This window comes from Heloderma suspectum, chromosome 2 (assembly GCF_057233095.1).
Source record: "Heloderma suspectum isolate Gila_16-S chromosome 2, 16-S_ref, whole genome shotgun sequence".
NCBI classification, from domain to species: domain Eukaryota; kingdom Metazoa; phylum Chordata; class Lepidosauria; order Squamata; family Helodermatidae; genus Heloderma; species Heloderma suspectum.
Genome location: NC_139459.1, coordinates 212,577,879 through 212,594,819, shown reverse-complemented (window position 1 = coordinate 212,594,819; position 16,941 = coordinate 212,577,879). Strand labels below are relative to the sequence as shown.

Sequence of the window (16,941 nt, the reverse complement as noted above, 5' to 3'; positions counted from 1 at the left end):
AGCTCTCAGTGATACAATTCAATAAAATGTTGCTTTGACCCTTGAGCTCCAGCATAGAGGCTAGGGCATGCAGTCAAATCCAATTGTATCCTTGGAATTTCATTTGATGTGTCTGCTGCTGCTATTGTCTGCATCTGCAATTCACAGGAGAAAGAAGGAATATCCCGCCTATGTGATAATTCCATGACAATATATATTGCAGCATTCAGGCATAATACAAAGAAAAATGTACACATTAGAAAAGGTTAAATACGCTGCAAGCAAAGCAGACAGACATACTTGCACAAAATAAACCCACGAAACACTGGTTTGCAGACACATAGCCAATGTCAGGGCCTAGCTTCAGTACTGCAGTGGGCCTTGTAGGTTATAGCCAGGATTTGATTAGAAGTAGCTTGGAAGGGCTTTGGCCTATTCAGTTTCTGGTCTGGCCTTGGTAGGCAGGCAGGCTGGAAGCTGTCTTTGAGAACCAGACAGAGAGAAGCTCACACAGACTCTGACATTCCAGAAACTGAATAGGCCCAAGCCCTTCCAGGCTACTTCTAATCAAATCCTGGCTATAACTTACAAGGCCCACTGCAGTACTGAAGCTGGGCTCTGACAGCCAAGTCTGACTAATGGGCAATTGTTTGTCTCTTGGGAGCCAAAATCCTGCTACCAAAATAAGTGACTGATGCCACTAATGTCTTCTGTAAAGTAGGAAAGTTCTTTCTGTTCCTGATCATCCCCTTTTTACTCACCTCTCTAGCAATAGCAAAGAGAGGGCACACAGCAATAAGATGTGGTATAATTTCTCAACAGATGAGTCACAGAGGTCTCTTGTGATTTTTGTCATATCTGATTTCCACCCCCTGCACCATGGCTTGGATTTCCACCCAACTACTTCACCATTGAATTTGTGCTTCTTTGAGAGAATCATTAAAATTCTCTTTCAGTCCTTGATATTGCTATTACCTTTGTATACTGTTGTAGGAATGACAGGGTTAGTTAAACACAGAGAGAAATCCACTCAGTGCAAAGACACAGAGTGAATTACATGAGTCTTCTGCAAAAATGAGATTCTTGGTAGAAGTCCTAGCCTTTGCTGTGGAGACTGCAGGTACAGTTCAGCACAGGGTTATAATATGCCCCCTGTCTCTCTGAGACCATGATGCTCGTGGCCTCAATTTTCTGTGTTGTGCTTCCCTCCGTACATGGCCAGTAGAATTATATTTGCATTTCAACAGCTTCTGCTGTTGATGGTTTTTCCTCTGTCTTCCTCCTGCACCTCCTAATCCTCACTTGGTGATGTAATCATCTTGATAAAAAATGGGTCACTGACCTCACAAGGGGATTGAATGAACAGCAGGAGCAGATAACACGCTTAAAGGAGTGGACATGACTTCTTTCTGCAAGCTTCCTCATTTATGAAGAACAAACTGGAGTAGATTAAGAGGGCTGGAAGGAAAGAAATCTTATAATAGTGTGCAGTTCTTTTGCTCCAGCAAAGCATTCACGGGTGCCTGTATAAAGGGAGGCCAAAGGCTTCAGCTCTGTATTAACAGTGTATCCCATTAACAAACAGCCTTCCCCCCCTTAGCATTAGGTATGCCCTCACCTGGCCTATATCTAACAAATAAAATCATTGTCCGGTTTGAAGAGAGACATCTGACAAAGACGAACAAATTTCATGTTACTCATAATCCGACATTTTGGATGGTGTGAAAATTAGGACTGTGGTATGACCCTGAAGGAAAAGACCTCTGTGAGCAGTAAAGAATCATAGGGAACCACAGGGCCTGTGTACATTAATGAGTTAAGTATAGGTCAGTGCTGAATTGGCGTTGATTTTATGACCACCGAACTTGTGTTTCCTGAAATGAAAACATCCACAAATCAGTGTAGGCACCACTAGAAATTGAGTGTGCGCAGTTCATATTGTGTTACTGTAAAGGGAGGCAAACTTTTGCTGAGACCAGTATCTGAATAAATCCAGTAGTTAGCCATTATGGCTGCAGTGCGTTGGCCAAGCTGATCTGTCCTTGTGCACTCGCTTGGCTTTTACCCTGCTGCCTTGGTCTATTCCTCGTATCACAAGAGATGACCAGGGACAAAGCAAGCCCTTTGTTTGCCATCTTTGTGGACAGGCACTCTTTTAGATTATTTTGTACAATCCTTAATTTCTCTGTGAGTTCTTGTGCAATTGAACAAACGAGAATGTGAAAATGTCCAAACTGACCATTTTAAACAGATCATAGACCAAAAAAACCCCATCAACTTTTTAGTTCTATTTTTATTACACCCTTCCTCCAAGGAACTCTGGGAAGCATGCATGGCTCTTCCCTACCCACTCACCCCTTGCCATTTTGTCCTTACAACATCTCATAGATGTAGGTTAGGCTGAGAGATGGTGACTGGCCCAAGATCACACAGTAAGTTCTGTGCCTGAGTGGGGATTTGAACCCAGATGTCCCTGTTCCTGCTCCAACATTCTAACCTGATATCTCACAGGCTGGAGGCAACTTTTTATGTTCAGCAATAATCCACTGCTGTGTGAAGACACATCTGCTTATAATGTGACAGCAGTTTTTAAACTAGAGGGTCAAACACAAAAGCTGTGGAAGCCTTGTACAAATTTGTGTTGTGGTAGGTTGCAATCTAGGCAAATGCTGAGGGGATGCTGGTCCCACAGAAATATGTTTCAAACCGTTAAAGTTGGCTTGTGTGAATGGCATGTGAGAGCTCATAGGGATTATATGGAGTGACTCTTTTACAAAGAGGATGTTTAAGATAAATAGTTTAACTGAAAGCATAATGCAGACTCCTTGTTAGATTTCTAAACTGGTAGGAACAGGACATCATAGTTCCTGTCAGCATCTTGTACAATACTCACTGGACTTGGGAGAGGCAGGAGGAGCAAGAATCTAAGGAATATCTTTTCCTATGTCAGATCAACAGTCTATCTAGCTAGGTGCTCTGATGGTCTGTGATAAGTACTCGCTGCTATCAGACTACAGTACAGAGCAAGGAATGTATCGTAAAGGAGAAGATGGTTCACCAACGCCACTTGGGGCACCTCTGATTCCTTTGTGTTTACTACTACTATCCATCACCACTGCTTTACTTTCTACCAGATTAAAGGTGAACCAGAACATATGGAAATGTCTTTGCAAGTCGTGCCCTGAACAGGGCAAATAGGTTCTCTTCCTGGAGAAGAATTCCTGGATGGAATTCTGTGGGCAAGCCAAGGGCAGCCAGTCTCCACATGTACCTAAAATGCCAGGTCCTTCCAACTGTGCTGCAGCTGCCACCCTGCAGCTTCTCTCATTATCCAGTTTTCTTTCTGATGACTTCAAATGAATCCCCTTGTACAACTAATTTCCCCCACTTAAGCAGTTGTTTAAGCAGAGCCTCTGTAAATTGTCCTCCCTCTCTGAACTGAGTGCTCATTAGCAAATCATTGAAGTGTGCTGTGCTGAAACCCATTATATTGCTCCACAGCTGAGCTGGAAGCTCAGAATGTGAGGCCTAAACAACATGTACTTGCTGTTTTGTGTTTGGCTTCCTTCATGCAGTGCAGGTGTGTTATGCTAAGGGTCATTTAGAGCAGAATGTTCCTTTGTCACTCTCCCTTGACAATGAGATGCCTTTCATTCTAGGTCCAGGAGAGAGGCCATTCTTAGAGAGAAAATTACCAATGAGATTTGGGATTTGGGGGCACGAGTAAAACAGACAAAACTTTGTTTTTCTCTCCGTGGGTAATGGCTTCCTAGGATGGCCGCTGTGATCAAGCTATGCATCTTCCTTCCTTTCCCAAATGGAGGCCTCTGCTGCTACTGCTTCTCTCTTTTCTGTTCCTTTTGGGTTGCTTTCTTCTAATCCTTTTAAAGATTTGTTTTGCTTTGGCTGACCAACTTACCCTTAGCATCAACCCCTTAATCCCTGTCTTCTCACAGGTCTGGCCCGAAGGGTTTCAATCTATCTTGACAGAAGTAAACAGGGAGGTGAGTGCTCTCTTTCCTCTTACCTATGATTAGCGTGGGAGGGATGGTCCTTCTAATCTCATTTGTTGGTTTTTAAAACTTTTTTGGCATTCCTTCTAACATCTCCTGGGTCCAGTTAGTTCTTGGAAAGGTGGCTTAGCTTCTTCTGCCTTTCTCGTTCCTTGCTTTGTATTGCCTGCCTGTACTGAACAGTGTGGATTTCTAAGTCATGGGTATCGGATATGATCCTCTCAAGATGGGCCTCAGTGTCCAGTGGGAAAAGACAAAGGGAGGAGATTCTTCATTTTGCTTTGCTTTGAGTGCTTATTCACAAAATGTGGAAATGGGAATATGTTTTCAAGAAAGTCAGAGATAACTTTGTTGCATGAACACTTTAGGCAATGAAGCCCAGGATCTATACACAGCTCCCTCCCTGCCACCATGGTTCTTACACAGTTCAAGAGGAATTTTGGAATGCCTGAGTGTCACTTTTTAACAGGTCTCTGATGATTGCTGCATTTGCTTAATTTGTGACGATGATATGCTGAATGAAAATAAATGGTAGGCATTACTTTCCTTTTGTTTCCTGGAAAGTGGGCTTGCTGCTATTATTATGTCTGGAAAACCTTTTGAATCTTGTTTTAAACCTATGGAGAAGCATATTTTCAGCTCTTCAGACTCAGTCTGCAGAACTGGTGGTGGAATGGGACTTGAAATCCTTCTCTGTTGCTTCAGCCTTTGAGAAAGGGACAGATGGCTGGCACCACAGGACATTGTATGTGTGGTATGTGTCAGAAAGCTGATGTAATCTTCTTAGGCGCTTTTGAATTATTAATATTCACTAGTTGATAAGGGCTGGAATGTGTCTGTAGCGATCACCAGGACAAAAGTAGCTGTGTGTTTCTCTTAAGTAGAGTCCTTTATACTTTCTCTGATTATTGGGAAGGAATGTACAAAATTAATGCATTATTCTTAGCATCTTGGCTGTTGATGTTGTAGGAACTAGCTGGCAAATTGACAGGGCTAAAATTAGCAAGATGGGTTGCAGGGGCTTCCCATTTGATACACTGAGCACCAGACCAGCTTAATGCAACCACCATGGAGAATCAATATTCAAAATGCTCAAGCAGAAACAGTCTGTCAAGAGCACACAGATAGATAGCTTCTATTCAGTACCAGCCTGGCCTACCTGTTGAACACTTGGAACTCTCCAAATCTCTGTCCCCACTCAAAGAAAGGAGTTCACAGAGTGATTTTGCACATTGCAATATTACAACAAAATGTGGATGAGTGTGTACACAATTACGTCATCTTTTTGCTGCATGTTTATAATGTGCAAAGCCATAGCCACCTCTGATAAATATGTCTAAACATGTGCCTAATTTATTCTTCTGTGTCAAATGTAATGCGGTGTCAGAAAAGGACTCCAGTGTGCAAGAGTGCCAACTGAAGTGCACCTACCATGGTAGCACAACACTTGGTCCAGCCTCATTTCTGCTCAGTTGGTGGAAACAACTGATGCAATTCAATGAGAACTTATTAAATCTTAAGTAGGTGCCCTCTTTTTGCTGGCACATTGACAACTTAAGGAATTTGCAAAATGTGACACAGTCCCTATGTCCCAGACTCCAAGCAGTTCCTCTGTATTCCAAAAACATCACATTTGCACCCAACATACACTTTAATTAGCTGCCTGAAATGTTGGTGCTAACCTCTCTAAGCAGCATTCAGACCCTTTTAGGCTACCTTCCATCTTTCCTCATTCTCCAATCTGACAGAAAGTACGCTCCAACTCTCACTCATCTGCACAGCTTTGGAAGTAGTGCCCTAGGAGAAGGTGTTTAAACCTTGCTTTCCTGGCCGTTCCTCTAATGCAGGGGCGCAGAACCTCTGGCCCATGGGCTAGATCCACCCCACCCCATCACTCCTCCATTGGAGAAGTAAAGGTGACCCGGATGCTTTGGCTTAGAGTCTAATGTAATCCCCGCCCCACCCCCTACTGAAGCGACTAATAGCCCAGCATGAGGAGAAAGGTGCTTTTCCTGTATTTTTTTTCTCTCCTTGCAGAGCCAATAGCAGTTGGGACAGGGATTTACATCAGGGAAAGGACTGTAGAAGGAGAGGAATAAACATCCTCCCCCAGAGCAGCACTACCCCACTCTTCAAAGCAGTTCCACCAGGCTGCTAATTAGCTAAACAAAAGCTACAGGAAACCCTAGCCATAGATCTGCCAGGTCAAGTCTAATTTCGCCATAAGGGGCTGATTCTTTTCAATCTGACACTCTTCAAAGTAAGCAATACTTAAAAATTGAATTCATAATAAAACAAATGTGTAATTTAAAGATGACCCAGGCAAGACCTGGGATTGGGCTAGGTTAGGAACTTCCCCTAGCCAGGGTACTCTTAAAAGATGTCTTATCTTGCACTGTTTGGGCAAGAAGTGAGAAGGCTGGGAGGGATAGAGGTGGCAAGGGGAATCAGGAGAGAGAACAGGAACACTACAGAGTGAAGAATTAATACAGCTAATTTTGTTTTGTAGGGTACATGGTGTAAAATGGTAAACATTTTAAACTTAAAATTTAAAAGAGGATTATTAAATCTCCATCGAGGAAAAAGCTTAGGAACTCTGCTTGTGAAACAGGGGAAATTAATCTAGGGGGATCTCTCATCATGCAACATTTGTGCTCTATAGGAACCAGCATCCAAATGCAGTCATTATCTGCTCTGATACCAAAGATCCTAAATGAGTCCAATAAGTGGTTTAGAAAAAATGCAGGTGGTGAATGCCAGAATCAGTTTGCCTGTAGGATGTGCCTCTGTAGTTGGAGACAGAGAGTGATGCCTTAAGAGAGGCCAGGTCTTTTATGAAAATAAAGTAATTAGGGGAGCTGCAGCTCTATTGAGGCTTTTTTGGTTTGGTAAATTAAGCTTCCCTGTGTCCTAGATATTCTCCTTTTGTCATGTGTTACTGTGGGCGATACTTGGCACAGGAGGAGTGTCACTTGGAGGGGCATTTTTAGGAATTAATGAAGAATGAGGTAATGCAACTTTCCCACTGGTGCCTGGAAATTAAAACAGAGATATGCCTCATTCATCAGCCAGGAGGATGTGTGTATAAAAGATCAACTGCACATCTCTGGGATGCTGTTGTAGTGTGGCCTGTGCACACATTTCTGAACTAATCAAAATGCCAATTAGATACCTACTGCATTCTAGCAATGATTTTGAGAAAAACATAATCTAAATAGTATGCTTTTGGAATGCTGCTGTTTGTGATGCCAAGGTTCTTTATTGAAATTTAGGCAGGGAACTGTTCCACTGAGACGCATCTCTGACTTTGAGGGGAATCCTGCAGCAAGCAGACACAGAAAGTTCCCGTTGTTGATATGCATTGCCGGTATATCACTGTACTTCATGCAGAACTTCTAGTCCTTGTGTGAAGAAGCTAAGCTGAATCATTTTTAAACTTAGCATTCTGCAATGGGTCTTTTATACTTGACTTGATGTGCCCCCTTATAGGAGAGATGGTGTTCTAGTGAGGCAGTGAAAGGACTGCATTGTTACAGTGCTGTGAGAATACTATTGCTGTCATGAATCTTGCATCTTTAGGACAAAAAGACAGTAGCAGACTCCATGACCATATTTCTTCATAGGCACATGGCCACTGAGCAATACCTTTGCACTCTGAAACCAGCACAAGCAAGCCTTGCTCGCTTGCTTTCTGTGCATTGGAAATCCTTGGATTTTTTGAGCAGCCAGCAGAAACTCATGGGAAACTTCCCCTGCCATCTGAGACACCGATCCTGCTTCAGTTTCCCCGGCACCAGACAGCACACTCTGTAGTGCTAGAAATATATGTGTGTTATTGGTACCTGTAGTGCCAAGGTGATCTGTCTCACATTCCCAAGAGAAAACAGACATATAAGACAAATAAATTCTCAAACACAATGATCAGGTCTCACCCACAAGAGGAAAATTCATTCATTGAGCCTCGCTAGTCTGTATTTTTTCTTTGTACTTCTCAACATTTTATTCATTCTTTTATTTAAATATGTATATCCCATTTTTGTATCCCAAATGGGACCCTAATGGCAGCTAACCGCCATCAAAAAAACATAATATATACTACTGGAACTCAGGAGGACTTCCTGTATGATGTAGGTATGCGGAGTATTATTACCCTGCCTTTTCAAACTTGATTTCCAAAGTGTTTTACAACATCATAATAAAAACAAAAACTGTAATTAACAATACCAGCAGCACTTAAAACCACACCCACTATAAAATCCAGGGAAAACAAAAATAATTTTTATTAGGTGCCTAAAAACAATCAAGTTTGGCAATCAAGTAAGGGGAGGGAATTCTACAACAGGAGTGTCGTTACTAAGACAGCCCTATCCCTAGAAGCCCGCCACCTCACCTCCAGAGCTGTGGGACAGGGTACCCAGAGCTGGACCTCTGATGAAGATTTTAATAGCCAGGCACGTTAAAAGGAAAGGTCTCTACATAATTTTAAATATTTTTTTCAATGATAGGTTAGTGCAATACAGTGCCAGTACTCTCTCATCATGGATTGTGTAGGAAAAGCTTGGCTGGGACAGCCATACTCCTCTCTGCCCCTTTTTGCTTCTTTAAAATCAGAAAAGCTTAAAAACCAGAAGGTCCACAATATGGCAGGATATTGCTGAGATGTGGAAGAAAATAGCCCTGCTGGTATTTGCTTCTTCCAAGGTCCGCCTCAGTTCATGTATTTGGGTAGTACAGCAGAGAATGTATGGCATGTAAGAAAGCAAAAGAATAATAATTTAAATAAATAAACATGATTGCAAAATAGCACAGCCAAGGAGGCAGGGGAGACATAGTGATGTCTTAAGTTCTGGTCACACAATCACACTCCACACTGTGCTCAGAATTGTAAATGGATGCATTTTCACATCAACAGATATTGCTATTTGAGTACTGGGAATACAGTATCCCTGCAACAGTTTTGAAGACAGGCATCTAGACCCCTGAAACAAAATAAGAAACAACTAATTACACACAGAATGTATTGCATATAAAAACGTTTTGTGGAAAGGCTCCCAAAGCCTCCCTCTCTCACATACACACACCATTCTATCATCCCATACAAAGCCGCTCATCCTCAAGACACACGGAACTTGAGGTGTAAACATGAGCCAATAATGTTATATTTCCCTCTTTGAAAACCTCTAGAAACCTCAGGCCTACTTTAATAAACTTTAGCTTGCCCTGAAGTAGATAACAATCACAGACTACTTTGCTTCTAATCGTGTAGCGTTTTCTCACTATTAGCATTTCACAGCCTTCTATATATTTATGCAGTTATGAATGACTTCAATTTATATGCAAAGGATTGTTGGCTACCACCATAGCAGTTCTTTTTCCTTTTCATGTCTTGTAGATGGGTTTGAAAACATAGCATCTAAACATCTCTTGGATTCTTCTTGTCTGCTGCAGTTCTTTGAGGATGGAGGGATGCTGCTGTGCCATTCTGGTTCTCGGCACATGGGCACCCTCTGGTGGCAAGAAGTGCACAAGTGTCCATAGAGTGGTGGTGTAGGGCATTCTGTATTTCATCAAGGGTCCAAAAAGGGTTCTCCTGCTCCTTGCTTCCTTGTATAATAAGGGTGTTGTTATTACTCATTGTGTGGGATGCCTGGAACTATAAGAGACCCCAGTAACTAGATTGTGTCATATCCTCTTGAACAAAGTTGTAAAGGAGGGCTGAACTGTAGCAAACAGGAAACTGTTAAAAATCCAGATCACACTATTGTCAGAGAAAGGCAGTAGCATAAAACTCAATGGGGAAGGAGTCAAAAGGATGCAACAAATAGACATGCACACAGGCATTTTTTGTCATTGATAACTACAAAGTCAGTGGAACCCACAGAGTTCAGATCCTTGCTTCCTTTTCAAGTTCCCAGAGCTATGCTGTGTGTGCGTGCGTGTGTGTTTTTTTTTTTTGGGGGGGGGGGAGTTGTTTTTCATATGTCTTCAGAAATGAATTTGTATATTCTGCTACAGGACAGAGTCTTGTTCGTTCCACACTGGTAAATCTTTCATGAGAACAACTCCCTTTTCGTGATGTATGTTGAACATTCTTTTGTGCTGCCCTTCCCACAAACGACAGAGAACTACTTTATCAATCCCATTTTGCAGATGGAGGAGGTGAGGATTGGGCAATTCTTGCCCATGATCACTCAGAGCACAGCAGAGTCAGGAATTTAAATCTTTTATCCTGTATTCAGCATTTTGTTCATGAGGCAATGAATCTTTGAGGGCTTTGTTCTTATCTCCACTGGTGACTGGCACCAGTCCCTGTGACTACCGCAGGATGAATATAGTACTGCATATCAATTAGCAAAATTAATAATTTTAAACAGAATTTATTGAAGACCTTTTTATATCACATTTCCAGAGCCGGCAATACAGCTCACAGAGACGAACATTAAAATAACAATACACAGTGATCACATTTAAAACAGCAAAGTCATAATAACAAAAACCAGGCAAGCAGAAAACAAAACTAGCCAGCCAATCTCAACAGCCAAGAGTCGTCTTGTTTAAAAACATTATACGTTGTTTCTGGAAAGAGATGAAAGGAGAGCAGCTCCACACTTCCATGAAGCCCCACATAAAGGCACTACAATAGTCAATCCTAGATTTTATAGAAGCGTGGCTCAGCATGGCAAGGCACCTTCTCTCTCAAAAGAAGCAAAGCCTTCACAATAAATGCAGTAGGTGAAAGGTGCTGCTCCCTGTTATTCAAGAGCAAACCAAAGGTCTAGGAACAACCCCAGGCTCCCTACCTTTTCATCTGGAAAAAACACTAAACCAGTTGACATAGGCAGATTAGCTCTCTCCCGGGATTACCCACCAGCATCACTGCCACCTTTTCATGATTACAGCTCCTCTACCTGGCCACAAACTCCTGACACAGAGTAAACAAAAGGCACCAGACATGTACTTATGCAAGCAGAAGAATCCATAGATCCTGTGTGCAGATTATGTTGCAGCTAAAACAGTGTAAAATCCTTGTCTTAAATGTGAGTATGAATGACTGAATTACTGGCAGGTTTAGCATCGCTTCCTAGAGTGCTGCCTGCTTACCGTGAAAAGGCATCATCCATCTCAAGCCTGCTGGATTTATCTTGTCATACAGACCATAAACAAGATGACAAACGTTAAATGCTTCTGGAGGTGCTTATCGTCTAAACCACAGAGTACTTGCTTGCTCTGAATCTCTGGCACCCCTCAAAATTGCCAGGGAAGCTGAAGAAACCATCAGTTTGGATATCCAGATGAAGATGTGAGCTGTCAGCTTATCTACCATTCTCATCCTTTCCCTGCTCTCCCCAGTTCCTTCAGTAGGATCAAAAGCTGTCAGGAGCAAGTCAACAGTCGAAGAGCAGCCCTCAGGTTCTGCTCCTGCTCAGATGCCCTGGCAGTCTAGAGTTCTAGCAAAACAGGGCAACATTAGAAGTGGTCCTGGCCACTGGACAAAAGAAAAGGAGACTGAGAGATGAGGATGTTTTCTTTGCATAGACCTTCATCATCCTTAGGATAGACATGCAGCTCCAGAAGCAGCACTTTCCGTTTCTTTGCCTTTGTCCCCTACCAGACCTCCAACTTGTTTGACCTTGTGGCAGCAGTTGGGATCTTGGTCCTGCTGTTACGTTGTCACCCTGCTGCACCTACGGTGGCAATCTGCATTCATAGAATCATAGAATAGTAGGGTTGGAAGGGGCTTACAAGGCCATCGAGTCCAACCCCCTGATCAATGCAGGAATCCAAGTCAGAGCATCCCTGACAGATGGCTGTCCAGCCTCGTCTTCAACGTCTCCAGTGTGGGAGAGCCCACCACCTCCCCAGGTAATTGGTTCCATTGTCGTATTGCTCTTACAGTCAGGAAGTTTTTCCTGATGTTCAGCCGGAATCTGGCTTCCTGTCACTTGAGCCCATTATTCCGTGTCCTGCACTCTGGGATGATCAAGAAGAGATCCTGGCCTTCTTCTCTGTGACAACCTTTCAAGTACTTGAAGAGTGCTATCATATCTCCCCTCAGTCTTCTCTTCTCAAGGCTAAACATGCCCAGTTCTTTCAGTCTCTCTTCATAGGGCTTTGTTTCCAGTCCCCTGATCATCTTTGTTGCCCTCCTCTGAACCCTCTCCAGTTTGTCTGCATCCTTCTTAAAATGTGGTGCCCAGAACTGGACACAGTACTCCAGATGAGGCCTAACCAGTGCTGAGTAGAGGGGAACTAGTACTTCCCGGGATTTGGAAGCGATGCTTCTATGAATGCAGCCCAAAATAGCATTGGCCTTTTTTGCAGCCACATCACATTGTTGGCTCATATTCAGCTTGTGATCGACAACAAGTCCAAGATCCTTCTCGCTTGTAGTGTTGTTGAGCCACGTATCCCCCATCTTGTAACTGTGCATTTGGTTTCTTTTTCCTAGGTGCAGAACTTGGCATTTGTCCCTATTAAATGTCATTCTGTTGTTTTCTGCCCAGCGCTCCAGTCTATCCAGATCACTTTGAATTTTGTTTCTGTCTTCCAAGTATTAGCTATCCCTCCCAATTTTGTGTCATCTGCAAATTTGATCAGCATTCCCTGCATCTCCTCCTCCAAGTCATTCATAAAAATGTTGAAGAGCACTGGGCCCAGGACTGAGCCCTGCGGTACCCCACTCGTTACCTCTCCCCAGTTTGAGAAGGTCCCATTGATAGGCACTCTTTGACTCCGATTCTGTAGCCAACTGTGGATCCACCGGATCGTTGTTTCATCTAGCCCACTTTGAGCTAGTTTGCTCATCAGGAGATCACGATCATGGGGCACTTTGTCGAAAGCTTTGCTGAAGTCGAGGTATATGATGTCTACAGCATTCCCACGGTCTACAAGGGAGGTGACTTGATTAAAAAATGAGATCAGATTTGTCTGGCAGGACTTGTTTTTGACAAATCCATGTTGGCTTCGAGTAATCACGGCATTGTTGTCAAGGTGCTTCCAGATGGATTGCTTTATCATCTGCTCCAGAATTTTCCCAGGGATTGATGTCAGACTGACTGGTCTGTAGTTCCCAGGTTCCTCCTTTTTACCCTTTTTGAAGATAGGGACAACGTTAGCCCTCCTCCAGTCATCTGGCACTTCCCCCATCCTCCATGATTTCTCAAAGAGAATAGACAGCGGTTCTGAGAGTTCTTCTGCCAGTTCCTTTATGACTCTAGGATGCAGTTCATCTGGCCCCGGAGATTTGAACTCATTCAAAGTAATGAGGTATTCCATGACCATATGCCTGTCGATCTCAAGCTGCAATCCTGCCCTTTCAGCCTGTACTTTGCCTTTGCCAGGGGGGTCATAGACCCTCTTTTGGGAGAAGATTCATGGGATTGTTTCAAGTTTTTACTGTTAGAGAAAGCAAATACTAGTGCTTGACCTTATCTTCTGACCAGAAAGCTGGGCTTTTTATAGGGATGCAGGGAGCAGGGGAGGCTTTTCATAGCATGTCTCTTTCAGAGGTTTTTGTGTTATAGTTAGTATCCTGTTCTGTTGGTCCCTAAAAACCCTAGTGGCAGTGATGGGGAGGTTGGCAGAAAGAAACTGACCTGTGACTCTGCTGTCTTGTAGGGTTACAGAAAAGCTTCTTGTGCATTCTCTCCAGTTCCAAAACCATTTGTCATTACAACCAGACTTTCTTATATAGGGAGCCTGAGCGCAAGAACAGGAGAAAAATGTATCCTCTGTTGGTTTGATTAGAAACAAGAAGGGAATGTACCACTGCAACAAATTCATTTTAGTTTTTCCATGCCTGGAACAATTTCTTATTTATCTCTACTTTAAAATAAAAAAAAACTATCTTTGTGCACATCCCTTTGGCAATATTAGAGATGCATAGTCTGTTTTCTTCCCAGGGAGCAAAAGAGGAAAAAAGATAATTGCCAAACCAGTTTTCCCTCACAGCGGAACATTTGTGCGCCATACAAGCCGTTTGTAACTTCTGTGAAGAAAGCCATTCAAATTAAACAAGCTGGAATCCATTGTTGGAGACTCCCCCAGCTCTGAGGCTTTGCAAAACCTGCCATTTCCCCAAGCCTACAGTAGTTAACAAGGATGCACTGTGCGCACACGGCACTGTTGGCTCTGAACATTTAATCCCCCCAATCTGAGAGAATTAAACCTGCTACACAGGAGAAAACTCTTCGGTCCATCTTGTCAGCCAACTTGGCTGTGACATGAGTCCATGCAATGCTTGAAGAGTAAAGAAATCCTTGTAATACTCCTGTGCAATGGTGGTGAATTTCCTCCAAGCTCTTGCTTGCAGTCAGTACACCATATGGATAGAGAGTCCTTGCACAATTATTCCAGCCAGTGTAACTTGTTCTAATGCTGTTTTGTTTTGATTTTGTAGCTAGAGCTGTTTGTCTAGACCAGGAGTGGAGAACCTGTGAGCCTCCAGATATTGTTGAACAACAACTCCAAACATCCCTGACATTAGCGATACTGGCTAGGATTGATGAGAGTTGGATTGGAATGCCACAGGTTCCCCATCCCAGTCTAGGTTTTGTTTGGACTCAGGATTTTGTAGCAGTGACTTCATCAGTACCATAGGAAAATATAGCATTTTTATTAAGCTGACAAGAAAATCTCAAAACAGAAGTATTGGTGCATAATGATTGGACAAGTCTGAGTTGTACACTCAACCCAGTGTTCTTGCAGTGAAGCGTTCCCCAGCAGACTCTGAATAAAGAGAACTTGCTCTTTAGCAAGCTCTTACGCTGGAAATTGGCAACTAGAATCGGGGGGGGGATCACCCCCACCCAACCCTCCATGAGCCGTATGACATCAGGGGACATCTGGTTCCTGGCAGCTGTATCAGGAGTATCATCCTCTCAACACAGTCACCAAGAAGGGGCTTCCCTTGCCCGAAAGCCCCCACTCTCCCTATGCCTAGGTTATCTCTGATCACAGATCAGACATAACAAGGAGACTCCTCTCTCCTGCCTCCTTCCCAAGCCCCTGGTAGCCTCTAGGCCAGGCGATGGAGCTGGGGGACGGTGAGGGGGCCCAGAGGAGTCCAGGACTCTGCAGGACGGATGAGCGGCCTCCACCAGCTGGATTAGGCCCATGGGTTGGAGGTTGCGGTTGCCCTCCTCTGTTTTATGTGTTGTTTCTTCACCAAAGAGTATTAATAACTTTTGTAGTGCAGGAGCATATCATGACAACCCCCATAGCCACACCCCCAAGGAGAATCCATAGCCATGCCTCCAGGATATCTCTCCACTCCCTATTTTCCACTGTTTATACTCAAAGGAGGTAACAATCTGGTTTAAATTTCCATTATAAAATATAGACATCCAAAACAAATAAACCACTAATACATTCTTACAATTAAGTTTACAGGACATGGCTGCAATCCTATGTATAGTTACCTGGTAGTAAGCTCCACTGAATTCAGCAGTGCTTACTTTTTAGTGCATAGGTTCAAGCTGTAAAACACATGGAGCTTTAACAGAAGATCTTCAGCCAGATGAAATACAACCTATAGTTTTTAATTAGAAATGCAAAGAATCTTGCAAAGAAGTGTTACCATTTAAACTGCTAGCATGAAATAGGAACCCCATCTAAGAAAAAGAAAAAGTATCTAGTCTCTACATTATTATTTCCCTCATTCTCTGACTTCTTCTATGCAAGGTGTTGGCAATGCAGCACCTGCAGGCACCCTGACACCCATCAAGACCCCTGAGTGTGCCTGTCAGACCCTCAGCCACCTTCCTTAGCCCTCATGCACCTGCCCCACCATCGCTCTCAGGATTTCCTCCTTTCTCCCCCCCCTACCCCAGGATTTCCCCCTTTGGAATTCCCCCCACATACACACTTCTGCCACATACCTCCATATTTACCTCAGCAGCCCTAACAAGGAAGCAGACTTCAGGATACTTCTGCTGCCTCTTGATCTCCCAATCTGCTGACTTCCTGCTTCCTATTGAGGGTTGCCGAGAAAGACAGCAGCTTTTGCAACTTTTGTTTTTATGTGAGCCTCTGAGTAAAAAAAGGACAATTGGTCCAGTGTCTCCAGGAGTAACTTAATTTGAATAATGAGCCCTGGCAACAGCTGGAAAGGTGCTCAAGCGTGTGTGTGGAGAAGAATGACTGAAGAGAATCCCAGGGGAGGGTTGGGGTAAACCCAAGAGATAAGCCAGAGAGAGAGAGAGAGAGCAAGAAAAGACAGAATCTAGAAAGGGATGGCAAGAAAAAACAATGGGAGGGGGAGAGAGAAATGAATTGCGAGGACAGAAGGAAAGACAGAATCCAGAGGGGGAGAGCGTTCCCAATATTTTGTGATTGGCCAGTCCCTCCCATAGCAATTTGTGTTGGTGCCTGGAACACTTTTTCAAAATGTCAAATGTGCCTGCAGGCCCAAAAAGGTTGCTTGCTTCTGCATTATGCCAGTCAGTCAGAAAGAGTAGTGAATCTTGAAAGTCTTGTTATCTCATTCGCTTGCCAGAACAAGGAGGGTCCATCAGTTACCCTGGTGCTCTGGTAGGTGACACATCGCTCCTGCTCTTAAAAAAAGTCCCAGAGCTGCGCTCCCTTCGGTTCCACCTTCACCACACCACTGCTCTGCACAAATCTCCCTCTGCCAGTTTTCTCAGTTCAATCCTTTGTTCTTCCTTTGGCAACATTGGTGCAAATCCCTTTGTTTAGGATGAGTAATCTCGTCTAAATGGTCAGCAGGTTTTGTTTATTATATAATTTACCATCCCTGGTACATACAGTTCAAGTGGAGTGAGCTGTATCTGCTAGAAGCAGACTTCATATAGTGTTTGATTCCTCTTTTTCCTTCTGCCCAAGGCACATGCATGTTCTTTCATGGAATTGTATGGGGTGGCATTAAAATATTCAACCCACTAAGAGCGTGTCCCCAAGGCTGGGAGTTGAGTGGTGTAGACATTCTGAT

The 16,941-nt window shown here is 43.4% G+C and overlaps 1 protein-coding gene across 14 annotated transcripts in view; it reads left to right on the top strand.

Annotated features, from left to right (window-relative positions):
* RPTOR (regulatory associated protein of MTOR complex 1) overlaps positions 1–16,941 on the top strand; it is a 493,211-nt gene that overhangs the window by 418,040 nt on the left and 58,230 nt on the right. For 13 of the 14 annotated variants that reach the window (XM_084837711.1, XM_084837701.1, XM_084837697.1 and 10 more), the window contains one exon: positions 3,936–3,983. The exons of the other annotated variant lie outside the window; for it this stretch is intronic. In XM_084837711.1, the coding sequence (XP_084693837.1) occupies positions 3,936–3,983 (48 nt within the window). The remainder of the gene's footprint in view (positions 1–3,935; positions 3,984–16,941) is intronic. 14 annotated transcript variants of the gene reach the window in all.